The 18,941-nt window shown below is 47.2% G+C and overlaps 1 protein-coding gene across 1 annotated transcript; it reads left to right on the forward strand.

Moving 5' to 3' along the window:
* Positions 1-6,710: 6,710 nt before the first annotated feature.
* Positions 6,711-8,213, forward strand: LOC123500619 (putative inhibitor of apoptosis). Its single transcript, XM_045249281.1, has one exon. The coding sequence runs from the start codon at positions 6,711-6,713 to the stop codon at positions 8,211-8,213; it is 1,503 nt and encodes a 500-aa protein (XP_045105216.1).
* Positions 8,214-18,941: the final 10,728 nt, after the last annotated feature.

Raw genomic sequence — 18,941 nt, forward strand, 5'->3', positions numbered from 1 at the left:
TGGACACCACCACCACCACCACCACCTACCACCACCGCATATTTTTAGAGGTCATATAGAGGTCCTAGTGTCATAGTGCAGCTGGCCGTGGTCTACGGTTGTATCGCATGCGTCGACCACGGATTTCATAGCAGCAGCAGCAACCCGTCGTCGCTCTTGCTTGCTTGCCTGCCTGCCTGCCTGCCTCGCTGTCATAGTGCGGCCGGCCGGCTGGCCGTGGTCGACGGTTGTATCGCATGCGTCGTCGACAACGGATTTCTTAGTAGCAGCAGCAAACCGTCGTCGCTCTTGCTTGCTTGCCTGCCTCGCTGTCATAGTGCCCTCCCTTACGTGTACATCCCGTAGATTATTGAGATCCATACTAATGATAATTTTTTTTTATTTTCTTCTATAACTTTTTTTTGGATGATTGGATTTGGGTGACACTTGCACATAGGTTATTTCTAGATCGTTTCCAACCCCTTCTCATAAGTGTGATTGCTGTCAGGTGATTGCATCATGCTAAAGTACCATTAAAAACCATCACCGCATATTTTTAGAGGTCATATAGAGGTCATATGATAAATAACAATTTCCTACCTCAGACACGATCTTGGCACGAAAACAACTAAAGGGATACGATTATCTAGCTAAAAAGTCAATGTGCTTTAGTGGACGGCCAATTGGTCAGATGTGCCTGCGCGCACGCTCTCGCGATACGCTAGTGTCTAGCTATTCGATTTGAAAAAAATTTTTTATTCGAGAGGATCGGGTGTGTAGGTGTAGGTAGTGTTAGCGAGGAAATGAGCGGCGTTTGAGAGGGACCCTTGGACACCACCACCACCACCACCACCTACCACCACCGCATATTTTTAGAGGTCATATAGAGGTCCTAGTGTCATAGTGCACCCGTCGCTCTTGCTTGCTTGCCTGCCTCGCTGTCATAGTGCCCTCCCTTACGTGTACATCCCGTAGATTATTGAGATCCATACTAATGATAATTTTTTTTAATTTTCTTTTATAACTTTTTTTTGGATGATTGGATTTGGGTGACACTTGCACATAAGTTATTTCTAGATCGTTTCCAACCACTTCTCATAAGTGTGATTGCTGTCAGGTGATTGCATCATGCTAAAGTACCATTAAAATTTAACAGAGAGATAGAGTATTGAAACAACCTCCTTAACCCTTTGACGAAGATACGAGGGCTTAAATGATGGCATAACAGACGATTTCAAGTTTTTTTTTTTTGTCACCAAATTGAATCGAAATTATTAATTCTAGAGTAATTACGTATAAAAGTAAGGTTGTACAATGGAGAAAGTTCTATCAGTGGATGCCAATTACGTCAATCTTATTAACATAGTTAAGAAGATATGAAGGCTTGAATATAGGGTAAACACGACTTCACACCAATAAAATAAGAGCAAAAAAAAAGAAAAATTCATTTTCATACAAGATTTTCAGCGAAACTGTTATTTGTAGCGTAATAACGTATATAAGTAAAGTTTGAGACCGGAAGAGATAAAATCGAATGCATTGATTCCCGTCAACCTCCTTAACATTTTTGCCAAGATAAGAGGGCCTAAACAATGACCTAACGGACGATTTGAGGGGGAGGGTGTTTTGGGGTTGTTTTTTTGTCACAAAATTTCAGCGAAATTATCAACTCTAGAGTAATTATGTATAAAAGTAATGTTGTACAATGGAGAAAGTTCTATCGATCGATGCCAATTATGTCAATTTTTTTAACATAGTTAGGAAGATATGAAGGCTTGAATATAGGGTTAAACACGATTTCAGAAACTTTGTACGCATATTACGGATACAATAAGGCTTCTTACTGCACCTCGAAAAATCTTTAATGAGCAATATTTTTAAGTGTTCCTTTTTTTTACCCCTTATTAAAAAGATTATAGGTGTTATTTATTAACTACTGCTTAGTAACGACAGCCACATTACCCATGCAAAGTTTCAGTTTATTTGGGTGAATAGTATCTGAGACTTGCCTGCCTGCCTGCCTACCTCGCTGTCATAGTGCGGCTGTGGCTGGCCGTCGGCGACGGTTGTATCGCATGCGTCGACGACGGATTTCATAGCAGCAGCAGCAGCACCAGCAACCACCCGTCGTCGCACTTGCTTGCCTGCCTGCCTGCCTGCCTGCCTCGCTGTCATAGTGCGGCTGTGGCTGGCCGTCGGCGACGGTTGTATCGCATGCGTCGCCGACGGATTTCATAGCAGCAGCAGCAGCAGCAGCAACCACCCGTCGTCGCACTTGCTTGCTTGCCTGCCTGCCTGCCTGCCTGCCTCGCTGTCATAGTGCGGCTGGCTGGTATTGACCCTTTCCCTCCCTTACGTGTACATCCCGTAGATTATTGAGATCCATACTAATGATAATTTTTTTTTATTTTCTTTTATAACTTTTTTTTGGATGATTGGATTTGGGTGACACTTGCACATATGTTATATCTAGATAGTTTCCAACCCCTTCTCATAAGTGTGATTGCTGTCAGGTGATTGCATCATGCTAAAGTACCATTAAAATTTAACAGAGAGATAGAGTATTGAAACAACCTCCTTAACCTTTTGACGAAGATATGAGGGCCTAAATGATGGCATAACAGACGATTTCAAGGGGTTTTTGTTCAGTATTAGTAACCCATTATTGGACCGCGCTCCCGGTGACTTGACGGCCGCTTCCTTGCGCGCTGCAAAAATTATAGCCAAATGCCTCTCACCACCAATAAACATGAATTTTTTATTTCTCAGAAACTATTCTATCGATTGTAATGAAACTTTGTACGCATATTACGGATACAATAAGGCTTCTTACTGCACCTCGAAAAATCTTTAATGAGCAAACATTTTAAGTGTTCCTTTTTTTACCCCTTATTAAAAAGATTATAGGTGTTATTTATTAACTACTGCTTAGTAACGACAGCCACATTACCCATGCAAAGCTTCAGTTTATTTGGGTGAATAGTACCTGAGACTTTAAATTAATAAGAAAATAGTTATTTTTTTATGAATATTTTTATTTCTCGGTAACTACTCGACAGATTTCATTGTACCTTTGCACACTTGTTAAGGTTGTGGTGAGGTATGATGTGTAAAATATTGAAGGCAATGGCGATAGAGAGTTCAGCATTTCTTATTTTGATATGAAAAGGAAATGCTATACAGTTCTACTGATATATTTTCTGCAATGTAATCCGCCTCCATCACCTCTGCCATCGCCTTTTGGAGGCGACGGTGACAATAGCGACGCCGACGAAGAGGAAGGGCTCGCAAACCCCCTCCGGTGGTGGTGGTGGTGGTGGTGGTGTCCAAGGGTCCCTCTCACATTCCCTCGCTCACACTACCTACACCTACATATAGATAGATAGATAGATAGATAGATAGTTTATTGACCACAGCAACATTACATTGATACAATACTTTATATTAAAAATATGGTCCATCATAATTGTTAAAACTATACATTTGTAATACAATTGTTACTTCTAAAATCTCTGTTCTCTGTACATAAAAGATTAATTATCTCGTTTCTACATTACCTTAATAAACAAGTGCATAAAAAAACTTAATAATAATAATAAAAGTAGTTTTTTTCTAATCCTTCCTATCAGCAATAAAATTTCTAGAACTATTACTAAATTTCTATGATAAAAGGAAATATAAGTACTACACACTAATTTGATACTTCACATACAACCACCTACGAGGCGCAGGCCTACGTTTGGTATAGGAAGAGGAAGGCGAAGGAGGTTCTAACAGCATTCTCGGGAGACGGGTGCTACCTGGATATGGCATATAAGAACGTCAAACGTATAGAAACTAAAGAATAATCAAGAACATTATATGCAAATGTTGTACAAGATTTTGTCTAGCAGCGACGAGGAGATTTTACAACAAGATCGCCAACTAAAAAAAAGGAAACTGTAAAATGTTACGATATGTTATGTATAATAAAATATGTAGAGCTTAATTATGAGTTTTATTAATACAATAGATAATAGTTATTATAACTGGGCGGAGCCCTGGGCGCAGAGCGCACTTTGCCGAAGGCCAAGCACCCTTGGCGCAGCCAGGGTCGGCGAAGCCGGGTGGTTATTTCATATAAAGACAATCTGTATACACACATACATCAAGTGCTTAACCTGTGTATGAACAAAGAGTCGAATAAAGCACGCTCTCGCGATACGCTAGTGTCTAGCTATTCGATTTGAAAAAAAAAATTTTTATTCGAGAGGACCGGGTGTGTAGGTGTAGGTAATGTTAGCGAGGGAATGAGCGTCGTGTGAGAGGGACCCTTGGACACCACCACCACCACCTACCACCACCGCATATTTTTAGAGGTCATATAGAGGTCATATGATAAATAATAATTTCCTACCTCAGACACGATCTTGGCACGAAAACAACTAAAGGGATACGATTATCTAGTTAAAAAGTCAATGTGCCAAAGTGGACGGCCAATTGGTCAGATGTGCCTGCGCGCACGCTCTCGCGATACGCTATTGTCTAGCTATTCGATTTGAAAAAAAAATATTTTTTTTTATTCGAGAGAACCGGGTGTGTAGGTGTAGGTAGTGTTAGCGAGGGAATGAGCGGCGTGTGAGAGGGACCCTTGGGCACCACCACCACCACCACCACCATTTACCACCACTGCATATTTTTAGAGGTCATATAGAGGTCATATGATAAATAATAATTTCCTACCTCAGACACGATCTTGGCACGAAAACAACTAAAGGGATACGATTATCTAGTTAAAAAGTTAATGTGCTATAGTGGACGGCCAATTGGTCAAATGTGCCTGCGCGCACGCTCTCGCGATACGCTAGTGTCTAGCTATTCGATTTGAAAAAAAAATTTTTCGAGAGGACCGGGTGTGTAGGTGTAGGTAGTGTTAGCGAGGGAATGAGCGGCGTGTGAGAGGGACCCTTGGACACCTCCACCACCACCTACCACCACCGCATATTTTTAGAGGTCATATAGAGGTCATATGATAAAGAACAATTTCCTATCTCAGACACGATCTTGGCACGGAAACAACTAAAGGGATACGATTATCTAGCTCAAAAGTCAATGTGCTATAGTGGACGGCCAATTGGTCAGATGTGCCTGCACGCACGCTCTCGCGATAAGCTAGTGTCTAGCTATTCGATTTGAAAAAAAAAAAATTTTCGAGAGGACCGGGTGGGTAGGTGAAGGTAGTGTGAGCGAGGGAATGAGCGGCGTGTGAGAGGGACCCTTGGACACCACCACCACCACCACCACCACCTACCACCACCGCATATTTTTAGAGGTCATATAGAGGTTATATGATAAATAACTATTTCCTACCTCAGACACGATCTTGGCACGAAAACAACTAAAGGGATACGATTAACTAGCTAAAAAGTCAATGTGCTATAGTGGACGGCCAATTGGTCAGATGTGCCTGCGCGCACGCTCTCGCGATAAGCTAGTGTCTAGCTATTCGATTTGAAAAAAAATATTTTTATTTTTCGAGAGGACCGGGTGTGTAGGTGTAGGTAGTGTGAGCGAGGGAATGAGCGGCGTGTGAGAGGGACCCTTGGACACCACCACCACCACCACCACCATTTACCACCACCGCATATTTTTAGAGGTCATATAGAGGTCATATGATAAATAACAATTTCCTACCTCAGACACGATCTTGGCACGAAAACAACTAAAGGGATACGATTAACTAGCTAAAAAGTCAATGTGCTATAGTGGACGGCCAATTGGTCAGATGTGCCTGCGCGCACGCTCTCGCGATAAGCTAGTGTCTAGCTATTCGATTTGAAAAAAAAAAAATTTTCGAGAGGACCGGGTGTGTAGGTGTAGGTAGTGTGAGCGAGGGAATGAGCGGCGTGTGAGAGGGACCCTTGGACACCACCACCACCACCACCACCATTTACCACCACCACATATTTTTAAAGGTCATATAGAGGACATATGATAAATAACAATTTCCTACCTCAGACATATCTTGGCATGGAAACAACTAAAGGGATACATACGAGTTTCTGCCACTGTGGACGGCCAATTGGTCAGATGTGCCTGCGCGCACGCTCTCGTGGAACGCTAGTGTCTAGCTATTCGATCTGGAATAAAAATGAAAAAAAAAACAATTCGAGAGGTCCGAGTTGTCGATGCTAAGAGGCAACATGTCTGCGTGGTGGGAGAGTGAGTGGGCTGTCAGATAATGGGAGTGAGATAACAGCAGGAGAGGAGCCTAGACTCGCCTTTGTATGGTAACATACGCCCGTGCGAATTCGAATCTTCAACATGACCCCAGCAAAACCGTGCTTTGCGATGCAGCAAAGATAACAGCAAATGGATCATCTCCCTAAAGGTCATTCATTTTCAACTCTCAACCAGGCACGTTGATATAATTACTCCTCTCTCTTAAAGTTATGATCACAGACCTGCGCACAAGTGCATCCGCGACTACAAGAACTGGTGTGTCATGGTCAGCGAGCGAATGAGCGACCCTTGAGAGGGACCCTTGGACATTAACACTATTTTCTAAGCTATCTTCAGTTGTGTCTGAACAAAGAGTCTAATAAATAACAAAACATTGTAAAAGGAAATATATGTAAACGCGAATCCCGAGTGCGTTAATAACAGACAGCAGACAACATAATGCATCTCAGCTTCCGGGGGAGATTCACCAGATAAACAATACCTTTCAAGACCACAACAACCCAGGCAGAATGGCCGGCCACCCCATCAAGAAGTTCATCTCCTACGACAGTTTGCGGTTCGAGAAAGAGAGACTGGAAACCTTCATCGACTGGCCTGTGGCGTGGCTGAAACCAGAGGATTTAGCCAAGGATGGATTCTACTATCTAAGGACCGAGGATCACTGTGCCTGTTTCTTCTGCAGTGGCATCGTGGGGGTATGGGAGCAGGGAGATTCCCCACGAGAGGAACACAAGCGCCATTTCCCCCGGTGCCCATTCATCCGGGGTCATCCAGTGGGCAATATACCCATGGCCCAAAGCAACATCATATTAGGCATCACTCCGAGCCCTTACGCTACCCTTGTCCTCCCGCCGAGCATGGATATGTGTGGATCGGGAAGGCGACACATGTCCGAGTCTTATCCTGAATGCAGAACCCCGAAGAATTATTCGGGACTTGGTTTACCGCCACATACTGGACCCAAGAGGAAAGACTTCATCTCCCTAGAAAGTCGCGCGAAGAGCTTCATGGGGTGGCCTGACGGGGTAAAGCAGACCCCAAAGGAACTGGCTGAGGCTGGTTTCTCCTATTGTGGGCTGAGTGACCATGTGCGCTGCTTCTACTGTGACAATGGTCTTCGGAACTGGGAGAAGGAAGATGATCCATGGGAAGAGCATGCAAGGTGGTACCCGGAGTGTAAATTCGTCCTGGTCAAGAAGGGGCAGGAATTTATTGACAGGGTGAGACGAGAGAAGCCACCGTACCTGCGATCACAACCACCACCTTCCAATTCTGGTCCACCATCAGAGAGGGAGCTGGACTCGCTAATGGAGCTTGATATCATCGATGCAATGCTAGGGATGGGCTTCCCAACAAACAAGGTTCGACCAGCCCTGCGGAGGAAGCTGGAAATTACTGGTCTTCCATTCTTCAACCTAGAAGCTTGCATTGAAGCTGTCCTGCAGTACATGGAGGAGGAGAGTCGCCTCACCCTCACGTCATCACCAGCAAGGAGTCTGGAGTTTGAGGCAGCATCACAACAAGGAGCCAAGATGCAAGCGCTGCAGTCTGCTCATGAATCACACATTTCATTATCATCTAGCTCACTTACCCCCACCACAAACACCAGCGCGGGTGATGAAATATCTTCCTCCCTCTCCTCCTCAACTGGTTCATCTCAACATAGTCCAACCTCATCATCCAGCACAGAGGAGCCCATAACTGAATCTTCCCCCATCACCTCCACTCAGGAAGTCCTCAACGCTGCTCCCACGTCCTCCTCTTCTCCCACGGCGGTGAAGCTCCTTCCATCGAGTGGTGATTCAGCCGGCACTGGGAAGCCCCAAGACCATGCGGTGGAAGAAGGGTTGGACCTGAAGGACATGTGCAAGGTGTGCATGAACGCCGAGCTGGACATGGTGTTCCTACCCTGCACCCACATGGTTACCTGCTCATCCTGTGCCCTTGCCCTCACCCAGTGTCCAATCTGTCGCGGGGATATCAAGTACGCCATCAAGCCCATCCTCTCCTGAGTTCAGCCGTCACCGTCGTTTAACCCATCGTCGTTGATGTCCAAGGAGGGTCCCTCTCACCCGTCGCTCATTCGCTCGCCCACGCTACCTACTCGCAACTGTAAGGTAATGTGCTAAGTTAATGTCTAAATGTACTACTGTATTTAGCATGTGTAATTAAAGTATTGCTTCTGATTACCTTTTTGCTGTTTGAGTCATCCTTGACATCATGACGAACAATGCAAACCGTGGTGGAGGAGTTACAGCCTCCTTCCTCACATAATAAATAAAACACACTGTTACATATCACTCATGCCACTGCACACCATGCACTATGGATCATAAAAAAAAACATTGAGTAGAAGCTACAAATCCTTTATTTGTTCGGTTATGAGATATCAGTCATTTATTTTTATGCATGAAAATTATTGATAATTAATAATTAACATAGTTGATAACAGTTTAGGCCTTAGTCAAAGTTAAACACACACAGAGGGAGAACAAAAACGAACTTCCCTCAAAGAAAAATCACATGTCTTGTACATTAAAGCAATGGTCAAACGTAAAAACAATGGAGATTGGTGCGTATATGGCCAACGGGCCGATTCTAATAGTAATTATATATCATCCAGGGGGCCTTCTTGACTTTGATATATGTGGCTGGCTTAAATTATTGTGTTGCAAACGGCAATCACCAAGTCAACGAGAGCGTATGCACCGGTCTTGCAGACCCCGCAGTGAGAGTGCGCACGTGATATTAGACTTGTCTTCATCAACTTGATCCGCCCTCGCCACTCGTTCTGTTCATTGTACAGTCGGTTCCACCTGTCCTCCATGGCGATGACTGATTCGCGCTCGACGGTGCCAACGTCGGCGTCGTCGATGTACCCCCTCATCCAATAAATAGCGTTGCTTCGGTACGCATTCATGACCACCGAGAAGAAGAACCTAGTGAGTATATCCGCCAGGATTATTCGTGTCCAGGAGTTGTTACGTAGCGCCTCTCCACCCGTTGTGTCGTTCAAGGCATCAGACACTAGGTTGCCCATTTCCTCGCAGAAGGAGCGAGGGTTGAAGGGCCCCATCCCCAGGATCAATACACCGTAGACATAATCCAGGATCCAATGCAGCTTGTTCGTTTCAAACGAGGCCAGGTCTTCCCAAGGCACGCAGTTGTAGTTCATCATGCTGTCGAGTCGCAAGGCCCTGTCAAACCGGGCAGAGTTTATCTGGAAGTTGTCCTCTCTTCCTCTCTGCGAGAGATAAGCGAAGTTCCTACAATCGCCAAACAGATCTTCGTACGTCGGTAGTGTGTAGTGAATGGCCGTGGCGATGCCTCGTAGGTCGGGGTGGTTGTTGTTGTTGGACTCAGAGGTGAAGCTACTGTTCACCGCAATAGCGGCCGCCAACAGCTCTCTCCAGTGCGTGGGGGACACGCACCTATCGTTCCGTTGTTGTCCTTTGCGCCTTGCGTCCCTCTCATCGTTCTGTCTCCGTATGACATCGACAACTTCTTCGAACAAGAGTCTTGTCCTCGAAATCCCGTATTCTGTTAAGCTGATACGTCGTCTCACGTTCCTTCCGCTGTTGTTTGTTGACGGTGTAGCAACCTCCGCGGCTGTTGCCGCCACTGTAGCGGTGTCGGCCACGTTGTTGTCACGGGAAGGGGCCGGGGTGTGGTGACTACTATGGCTCCCATATATACCTCCTCCTTGGGTACGAAGGTAGGGGTGGTTGCCGCTGCTGTTGCTCCTACTGGTGGTAGGGATGGGAGGACTATTGCGGGGAGTCGTGGTCATCCTCCTGACTCCGTCTTCCTCCATGTTATGGGACATTATGATATGTTGAAGGAAGGGGGGTATGACAGGGGCCGTGGGTGTGCATGTCGAGACTGAAGCTGGTTGTTGGTTCCTGGTGATCATGATTCCCGCACTCGCTAGGCGAGATCTGAAGTGTTCATTAATAGCGTGGGAAAGGTCGGTGTTGGTGTAAGTGACAGTGTTGGCACCGGCGCTGTATTGGTCGGATCGTATGATCCTGAGCACGTCTTCCATTCTATTCTTACAAAACTTGTACATCTCTTCTTCGTGTTCAGATTTGAGATTCATCCACCTTAGGAGCGTGGGAGGACTCTTCTTCAGCAAGTAGTCGTTGAAGGGGCATCTGCACTCTGGGCACGCGAGTTTGGCGCCCGAAGAGCACACGCTCATGAGGCAGTGGCAGTGAAGATAATGTCCGCAATCTAGTTTGTACCAGGCTTTGTCCGCGGCATTGACCGTCGCATTTTCAGTGCACACGGTACAGCAAATATCCTCAGCCAAGGCACTCGAGTCGACGTTTTTCACGATCTCGTACTCCTTCTTGGCAAAGTCCAGCACATTGACACAGGCTGTCGAGCCAAAATATTCTGCCAGGAAACTGTACGACACCTTGGCCGGAGCAAACATGGGGCAATGGTCGAACCAGAAGGCACCGTAGAAGCCAATGACGAACATGGCCGCCTCGGAGTTGTCTCTGCTGATAGCAAGATGCAGGGGCGTACACATCGACTTGTTGATGGCGTTAGCGTCGGGGAGGTTGAAGATGTCCACGACGACCTCGTTCCTATCCATAGATTCGAAGATGGTGTTGGCGAACACAGAGAAGAGGTGGCGGCAAGAAGACTCGACGCCTCGCTCAGTGTGAAAGTGGAGGAAGTTGTTACCGTTCTTCTTGTTGGTAAAACACAGAAGGTTGACTGTAGCATTAAAGTCTCTCTCAAACAACAACCTCAACAGTTGGGGGTAGATGCAGAAGCCCATCAATATGCTGTTTCCATTAAAGTCCGTGGCCAACTCAACATTAGGCACAACACTCACGTTACGAAAGTTAAGGATTTTATGGTCCAGAAGCCATTCTATTAGCTCCCCCCTGCGGCTCTTGCATACGTAGGACCATACACGTCTCTCGTTGTGGAAGGCGTGCATGACCACGGGGAACACCTCCAGGATCTCGGTCAGCTTCTTGATGATATTCCTTGATGTCATATTGATGTCGGACACCATACTGACAACGCTGACAACGACCGAGTGGTTGTTGAAGACTGCGTGAGCCGTGTGGTAGCTCTCGCTCGAGCAGTTGATGGCATTCTCCCTGGTCAATGTAGGAAGGCGTAGACTGTTCATGACGAGGAGGAGCGGGTGTCTTACTTAGAATAATTTGGATGAGATTGAGTGCCAGCGGATCGGTGAACGTTTTCTTATATATGAATTGGGCGAACAGAGGAAGATTCTTTAATCAAAGGACTGTCTGTTCAGGAAATGTAGATAACAGCATCATAGATGCTTGAATAGCATCCTTCCAAACGGCAGTTGTCCATAAAGCATGTGCAGTTGCATGAGAACAGGTTTTATTTCCCCTTTGTATGTCCATTAAAACGTCACGTGTAACTGAAGATATGTGCAATGATGCATCTTTTTTTAGCTGATACATATTTCTGGCGTGCGCGCATTGTCTGTCCGATATCACCTTCAATTTAGCTACAAGTTCGTCGTCATTGTAAGGGTGCTGGTTCACAGCTGTCCATAAGTTACGTATCATTTTCGGTGCTCTACAGCAAGGAAGCAATTTCAGGCCTACCCAAGCTTTCTCGGCGCTGGACCCCGGCGCGGAAGACGTGAAGGACATGGGAGACAGATATTGTAGCAAACAAGCAGATATTGCATTAGTTTCTTGCTTCACTTTAGCCAACCCCCCGCTACTACCCACACAGTTTTCCAGGTCCCATATTTTCCTGCACAAGTACGTCGGATTTCGAAGAAACGGTGTTTCGCTGTTACGTACATGACAGACTGTTGTTTGTTTGGAATCAGATCCCGATGATACTGCTGTTGTCGCAGACGATTCATAATTGTGTGCCAATACGGCTTCCTCAGGAAGCATTCCCAACACATGACTTTGTGATGATAATTTTCCATTCGAAATACCGGCCTCTGTCTTGTCTCCGGGAGCTGTTTCAGCTGTTACGGGAGGGGCCACCAACATTTTAACCCCTGACTTCTCTTCATCCAAAGCTCTACCTAGGAGTATCTGAACGCAAAATGATGCGGATCGCGAGCTTATTCTGTTGGTCAGAGTGGTGTTTCCCTCGTTGACGAAGCCGAGCACAGGGTGGATGGCCGAGGGACCTGTACGTATAGCCAACCTCAGCAAATTATCCTCCGTCACTGTTAAAGTGGGGGTGGCAGCTACCGTTGGGTTCCATGTGAACAGGTTACTCATAACCCACGTCTCGGACAGTAGATTAGGGGGAAAGCTCTCGACGGCCGCTGCCAGTAAGCGCTGTACGCTATTACCGTCGCAGTTATCCTCTCCCCCTACACCCACATTCAGGAACTCATCTTTCTTCGAGAATAGGAAGCACACGAAGCGAGACACCAGTATGAACCACTCCAGTTTGTTGTAGAGGTCAATCCAAGAACATAACGTCCTATTGTCTTCAAAATATCCTCCGGTGTCGTCGCCCTCGTTGTACAATATAACTTTCACCGATCTTATGACAGCTCGCATGTGATTACACATGTATAGCACGAAGGTGGCCAAGAATATATTAGGGACTACAGCATCGGTCAAAATAATACTCAATGTTTTCACACCAACGTTATTATCACCCCAGATGTTTTCGTAAGGGAACGCGCCTTCCTCTGGTCGCCAGTCCACTCCTCGTTCTGCGGGTCTTTTATGTATCGCCTCTGACAGTTGTTGTTGCGTGACAGGGTTATTTCTATCCTGCTCGGAGGGAAGATATGGTAAGACAACTACGTCTGCGACCCCGGATTCGTCACCGCCTTCACCCCTACCTCCCCCCTCACCCACGAATGCGGCCTCGAACGCGTAATTGATAACGTTTTCACGGTTGAATAAGTCACGTTCGTTTTCTAGGGCCTCTAGAGTCATAGTTATGGTGTGCGTGTCCAGTCTGTCCATCATGTTTAACGAATTAAACTTCCTTTTGATGGCTTCGATAACGGCAGAGGCCTCAGTGGGTTCCACGCCTCCTAGCGAATGGGGTCTGAAGAAGTTGGACGAGTCACCCTCCAAACCTCTGGTGTCCACCAGTGCGCGCTTGAACGACTGGAGGATCTTGTCGAGCGACATGCAGGCGTATCCGTAGTGGGCGTCGATGTTCAGGGCAACTGCCTTCGCGTACAGTGTCTTGTACGAGTTGTACTCATCCAATAAGGGAGACGTGGAACTTCTTAGATATTCCAGGTTTATACCTCCGTCTCCGGCAGCAGCACCAGCCATCGGCGCAGCATCCTGTTGAGTGCGTTCCCAACGAGAAGATAGGTCAGCGTTACGCATGGTTAGGGAGTCTTGGATGTTCTTGCACGATCGCTCCATCCCCTGTTCCACGTCGGATATGGCTTCCGCTATCATGGATAGCACTAACTCGGTTCTGTTACCGGCCATCGTGTAATGCTTTTGTAGCGCAACGGTCAGTTTTCTAGTCCAAGCATATATGTAGGTATCTACACTCACGCGCAAGCATCGCGATGTTAGAATCGGTCGTGAGCGATATTTTTGGATCATGGTGGGGCTTCATGGAATTCTTTGTGCTGATCCTGATAGTATCCGTTGTATCCTACACCGGCGTGTACATCATGGAGAACCAATTTCTACCCGAGGAAAATACGGGGGAGTTTGTGAGGAAGAATGATGCGGTGGGCTCGTTGCTGGATCGCCGTAACCTGTTCGACGCGGTGGTGTACTCTGTCGATCCGTCTATGAAAGTACGCAAAAGGAAGAAGGTTGCGGCGGAGCCAAGGCTCGCCTCCGCCAAGATGCAGATATCCATATTGAGGGTAGTGCAAGAAGAGATAAAGAACTCCAAGGGTGCAGAGGATAACCTAGATCTTCTTGACAAAGTCATGGCTCGCACCGCTCATCAAATAGGATTCAGGCTTCCTAATAAGAACGCGGCAACTACATCATCCTTCAGGAACATCAGGATGGATTCGTCACGATGAGCTAATGCAGCCACCCCATGCCTGTCCCATGTCCTCTGCAGTTCACTGCCGCCTGTGGTACCCAAGCGTATAATGGACATGATCTCTCAGGAAAACACCACGAAAGTGCCACCTTCTACCAGTAATACGTCAAACCCGAGGGAGGGATTCGTAGAACAATAAAAGACATTTGTCATATTTGTTATATATTTCCATAAAACTCGAGGTGGTAGTCAATCAAATCCAGTGAAGTTTAACGCTTGCGGCGTGCTCCTGTGCTCCTCCTCCCGGACGTCTTGGTTGCGTGGTGACGGTGCTGGGTCACGCGCTTGTGAGAAGCCATTGATGAACGACTCTTGAGTGATGTGGGCCTCTTGGACACGCGACCTCTGGCAGAGCGCTTTTTAGAAGAAGACTTATGTTTTGCCTTTTTAGCCACGGCAACCATTTCGATAGTTTTTTTCTATGTGGGAATCGTCTAGAAAAATATCCAGGTTTTCGGTGTATGTTGTTTGTTTTTACTCATATGTGAAGAAAATAACATATTTGCCTTACATCAGAAAGGGTCGAATCAGGAGCATCTCAACCTTTGCGAAGAGAAGCCCAGCGCCAGACGCCACAAATAAACAAAAACGATAAAAAAAAACCTAAATCCCTCAACGGCGTGGACGTGCCGCTGAACGTCCCCTTCCACGGAGGCTTCGAGAGCTGCGCGCCCACCGCAGCCTTCGAGGACGTCGCCATGTCCTACTTCCACAACATGCCCACAGCTGCCCTCGGGAGACGGAACCATACAACCCATGGCAGTGGTCGACATGGACGTCATACATGAAATGCCGTTTCAAAGAGGACTCTTCCCGTGGAATAACTAAGGAATGGAATTAATAAAAAAAACATAATATAAAAATATTTTAATCTAAAAACTAACGTCACGGCACTCAATCAGTAACGCTTACATGTTTCGCATAGGTAGGCGGGGTTAAGTCTCAAACCCAGTTGGTTTGAGACTACGTATTTGATGACAGTGGAGTGGTCAGCCTTTGATTTTAGAGATTGACCTAGGTTGGTAGAGTTCCTAAGAGCGTACAGGGGTTTGTTAACTAGTAAGGCCAGGAACATCGGGATCTCGGTAGGCATAGGCTTTACGGAAGAGCAGTCCGAAACAATTAGGTCGGTGTAGGGTGGTGATGACGAAGAGGGGGGTGAAGGTGCGTCAGCAGCAGCAGCAACAGCAACAGCGTCGGCAGTTTCCTTCCTGCGCTTATTTGATCCTTCTTTCGCCCCAGATCCGTCATCCTCCAGAAACACCGAGTAACCTAGTCCGAACATCATTTTGTGGTAGAGAAGACACACCAGAACAACCGAGGCGTAGTCCATACTGTCATTCTTCAGCGACTTCATGTTGTTTAGTTTTTTCTTGGGCTCGGTGAACTGAAATACCAACTCGAAAAGCATGTGAAGGTGATGACAGGAGAACATGACGCTCCTGATGTCCGACGAGCCCCAAGCGTCACACACATGCTTGGACAGCGCCGCGCCTGCTCCCATCATCGCCCCTTCCTTGTCGTACCCCAGGACATCCATGTCGGGGTTGGGTACCTTCAGGCCCACACACCAGTCCACGTCTAAAGGAGGAAGGCTAGCTGATCGAGGAGCGTGCATCTTGATGTTGAAGTCTTCGCCATACAACCGGGTAGTCTTTATGAAGGGGGACTCCACAAAAAATACGCAGTTTAGCATGGAGTTGAGTTGCGACCACGCACACTGCCTCGACCTCGCAATGTTCATGGCCATGGTATTCAGCGACTTGGGGTTGATCTGACACATCTGTATGGGAGTCGGTATGTGCTTGCTGATGTTATTGCCGTCCCCTTTCCCATTCCTCTTGCGAGCAACGGCAGAATTGTTGTTGTTGGTTACTGTGGCGGCGGTCTTGAGGCTGAACGTGGTGTAGAGATGGAAGAAGGTGTTGGTGTTCTCGTCCAGGTCTGAAGCTGCCTTCGCGTCCCTGATCTCCAGTACTTGGTTCTTCACCAAGTGTTGCAGAACTTTAGCTGGAAGAGCGGTCGCCACATAACCACTGTCGTAAGAGACAGACGACGCTGATGTTACGTTGTTGCCCCCGATAAAGGCACATTTGTTCCACTTTTTGATGAGCTTGGTTAGGTTACTTTTGTGCCTCTGAAGTTTCTTCTCCCCCAGTTTCTTCCTCCTCTCTAGCATGAGCGCCGAGTGCACGCACTTCATACCTCCGTCCATCAGCCTCACAAACTTCTTCACGTCCTCGTTCTTACTACCAAAAACGAACTGGGTATCGCAGGGGAAAGGTATCATACGCTTAGACATTGCTTCGTCCACGAAGAAAGAGAAGGTGAAGCTGTTGGACATCATGATAGGCGTTACGGTGATGCTGCACTGTGACGCCTTATCGTAGAGCGTGCGGATGGATGCTGACGAGTTGGGAGTCGTTATCTTCTTGATGAAATTGGAGTTAAACTGTCCTGGTAACATGTACTTGGTGATGGCACTCTCCACGTCCGTGGATGACGACACAGCATTGGCGATCTCGCTGACTGTAGTCGTTAGGCCGTTGCTCTTGTAGCGGGTGAGAGCCGTACACAACCGCCTCCTCTTATCCGTGTTTATGGAATACTGAGGCTTATCGCTACCACCGACATTACCCCCAGAAGACGAGGAAGAAGATAAGGAGGATGGTTGAAGAAACATGGAAGAGGCCGAGAGTACGGAAGCAGGGAACGATGACGAGGAAGAGGAAGACTTCTCTCCAAATTCGTCGAGAAGGTTGTTATCCACACATAGTTTAATAAAGGTTCCAGAGTTATTGATGTTTATCTTTCCTGCATCAACCATGTTTTTTATGTGCATCAGGACGTTGTTGCAGTCGTCGCTCGAGACTTGCACAGTGTTCGACCCATCGTAGGTGAATCGGGGGTAGTTGTCCTTCCACGGGTTTTTGATCAAGTCGTACATGGAGTTGTCGTACTTCTCGCACATGTTCATGTTGACATCCTCATCCACCACCGCATGTTGATCAGCGGTGCATGCGCTACTGCCAAAGAGTATAGACGAGAGCTTATTGGATTTGGTATTAATATCCGCTATGGTCTTGGGTGTTACGCGTGCCAGTGTGGGTCCCAGGGCAGCTTTTTCTTCCTCCTCTCTGCCCCCCTCCTCCTCCGCCACCAGCGCCAGAGCAGGTAGCTTAGCTTTACGTTTAAGGTCCCCAGAGCCCGAGAACGCAGCGTTTCCGTGTTCCATCTTCCGAGAGTAGACGGCATGGAAGGCATATAAAACCCCCGATTTCTTAGAGTTTAAGGTTTCCTTGAACACCGTCCCGGCGTTGTTACACACTAGTCTATCTACACCTGCCGCTGTCTTAACTTGGAGAAGACGCCTATCACCGAGCTGTTCCACCACCTTACTGGCGAAGGCAGTGTTTAAAGGGTAGCACGTAAGCACTGGTCTGAACCTGTCGACTCTACTACGAGACATTGACCACTTGAGAAGATCGTCATTTTTAACCAATTGATTGAACACATTCTCTGCTCTGGCAAACTTAGTAGTGCTGGTGTTACCATCGCGTGTACCTCCTCTTCCTCCTCCTCCTCCTCCTCCTCCTCCTCCTCCTCCTCCTCCGAGGTTGGCAAGAAGGTCGGAGAGCAGTGATGATCTAGCCGCCGCCGCGGAAGTGGTGATTTTGTTATTGATTTTGTTTAACTCCTTCCAGGAGTTCATGCGTTCTCTACACTCTTGCCACCTTGTCATTACCTTGTCGTCCGCATCCAGTATCATGGAGGAGAACTTTTGAGTGTCGTACACGTCCCGTGATCCATAGTCCCCCAGGAGACAGTTGATGGCAATTTTGAGTTCCTCTTCAGTATACTTGCCCACACTCTCCACCGCCTTCCTGCAGTGGTTAAAGATGGAGTCCGTGGTCTCTAGCCAAGGGGAGTCTGTGCACCTCGTGACTGAGAACGGGTATACTCCCCTATTTGACATGTTGTATACGGTTCCTGCATCGTTAATCTCATGCGTTAATGTCCCTTCTTTGCAGTTCCACCAGTGTATCTTGGAGGCGAAGGCTTTGACATGTACTGTGCCCTTGCAGTTCCTAACCCACTCATGATGGTCGTCAAGAGAAGAGAAATAAGGAGGGAAGGAAAAGGAAGAGTTTTTATCTTCTCTCGCGGCGGTCAAATGAACACGCTTCCTTTTCCTGCTGTCAGTGGTGATGGTGGCAGTGGCGGTGGAGGCTGTCTCCGTTTCAACTCCACTCTTAGCACGCATGACATCCCTGTACTCCCTATCGCACACCTTAAGTCTAGAGTCTGTCACGGTATTGCTGATATGGTCGTAGACCATCCTGGTGCTGCCTGCCTCGGCGGCGTGTACTAATCTCGTTCCATCGTATGAACCGTTGTCGTCACTACCGTTGCCGTTCCATTTCTTGCCCGAGGACGCGGCGGTGTTGACGAACGAGCCCTGGTAGCCTACTTCATCTGCAATCACAATATTCTTTTTGCCTGCGAACGAGGCCACGTTGGCTTGAGTGGAGGACATGGAGTCACCGGAACTGTTGAGGGCGGTAACGTTAATGTCCGCGTACCTCTCAAACCATGCCTTCTTGCACAGATCCACAAGCGAAGTCTTCAGGTTGTTGCCCCTGGTACCCACGAACATCACGATAGCTTTAGAGGAGATGTTCATGGCAACTGAAGACAGGGTCTGGATCACGTGATGC

The sequence above is a fragment of the Portunus trituberculatus genome, unplaced genomic scaffold, assembly GCF_017591435.1.
Source record: "Portunus trituberculatus isolate SZX2019 unplaced genomic scaffold, ASM1759143v1 PGA_scaffold_448__1_contigs__length_240817, whole genome shotgun sequence".
Classification (NCBI taxonomy): Eukaryota; Metazoa; Arthropoda; class Malacostraca; order Decapoda; family Portunidae; genus Portunus; species Portunus trituberculatus.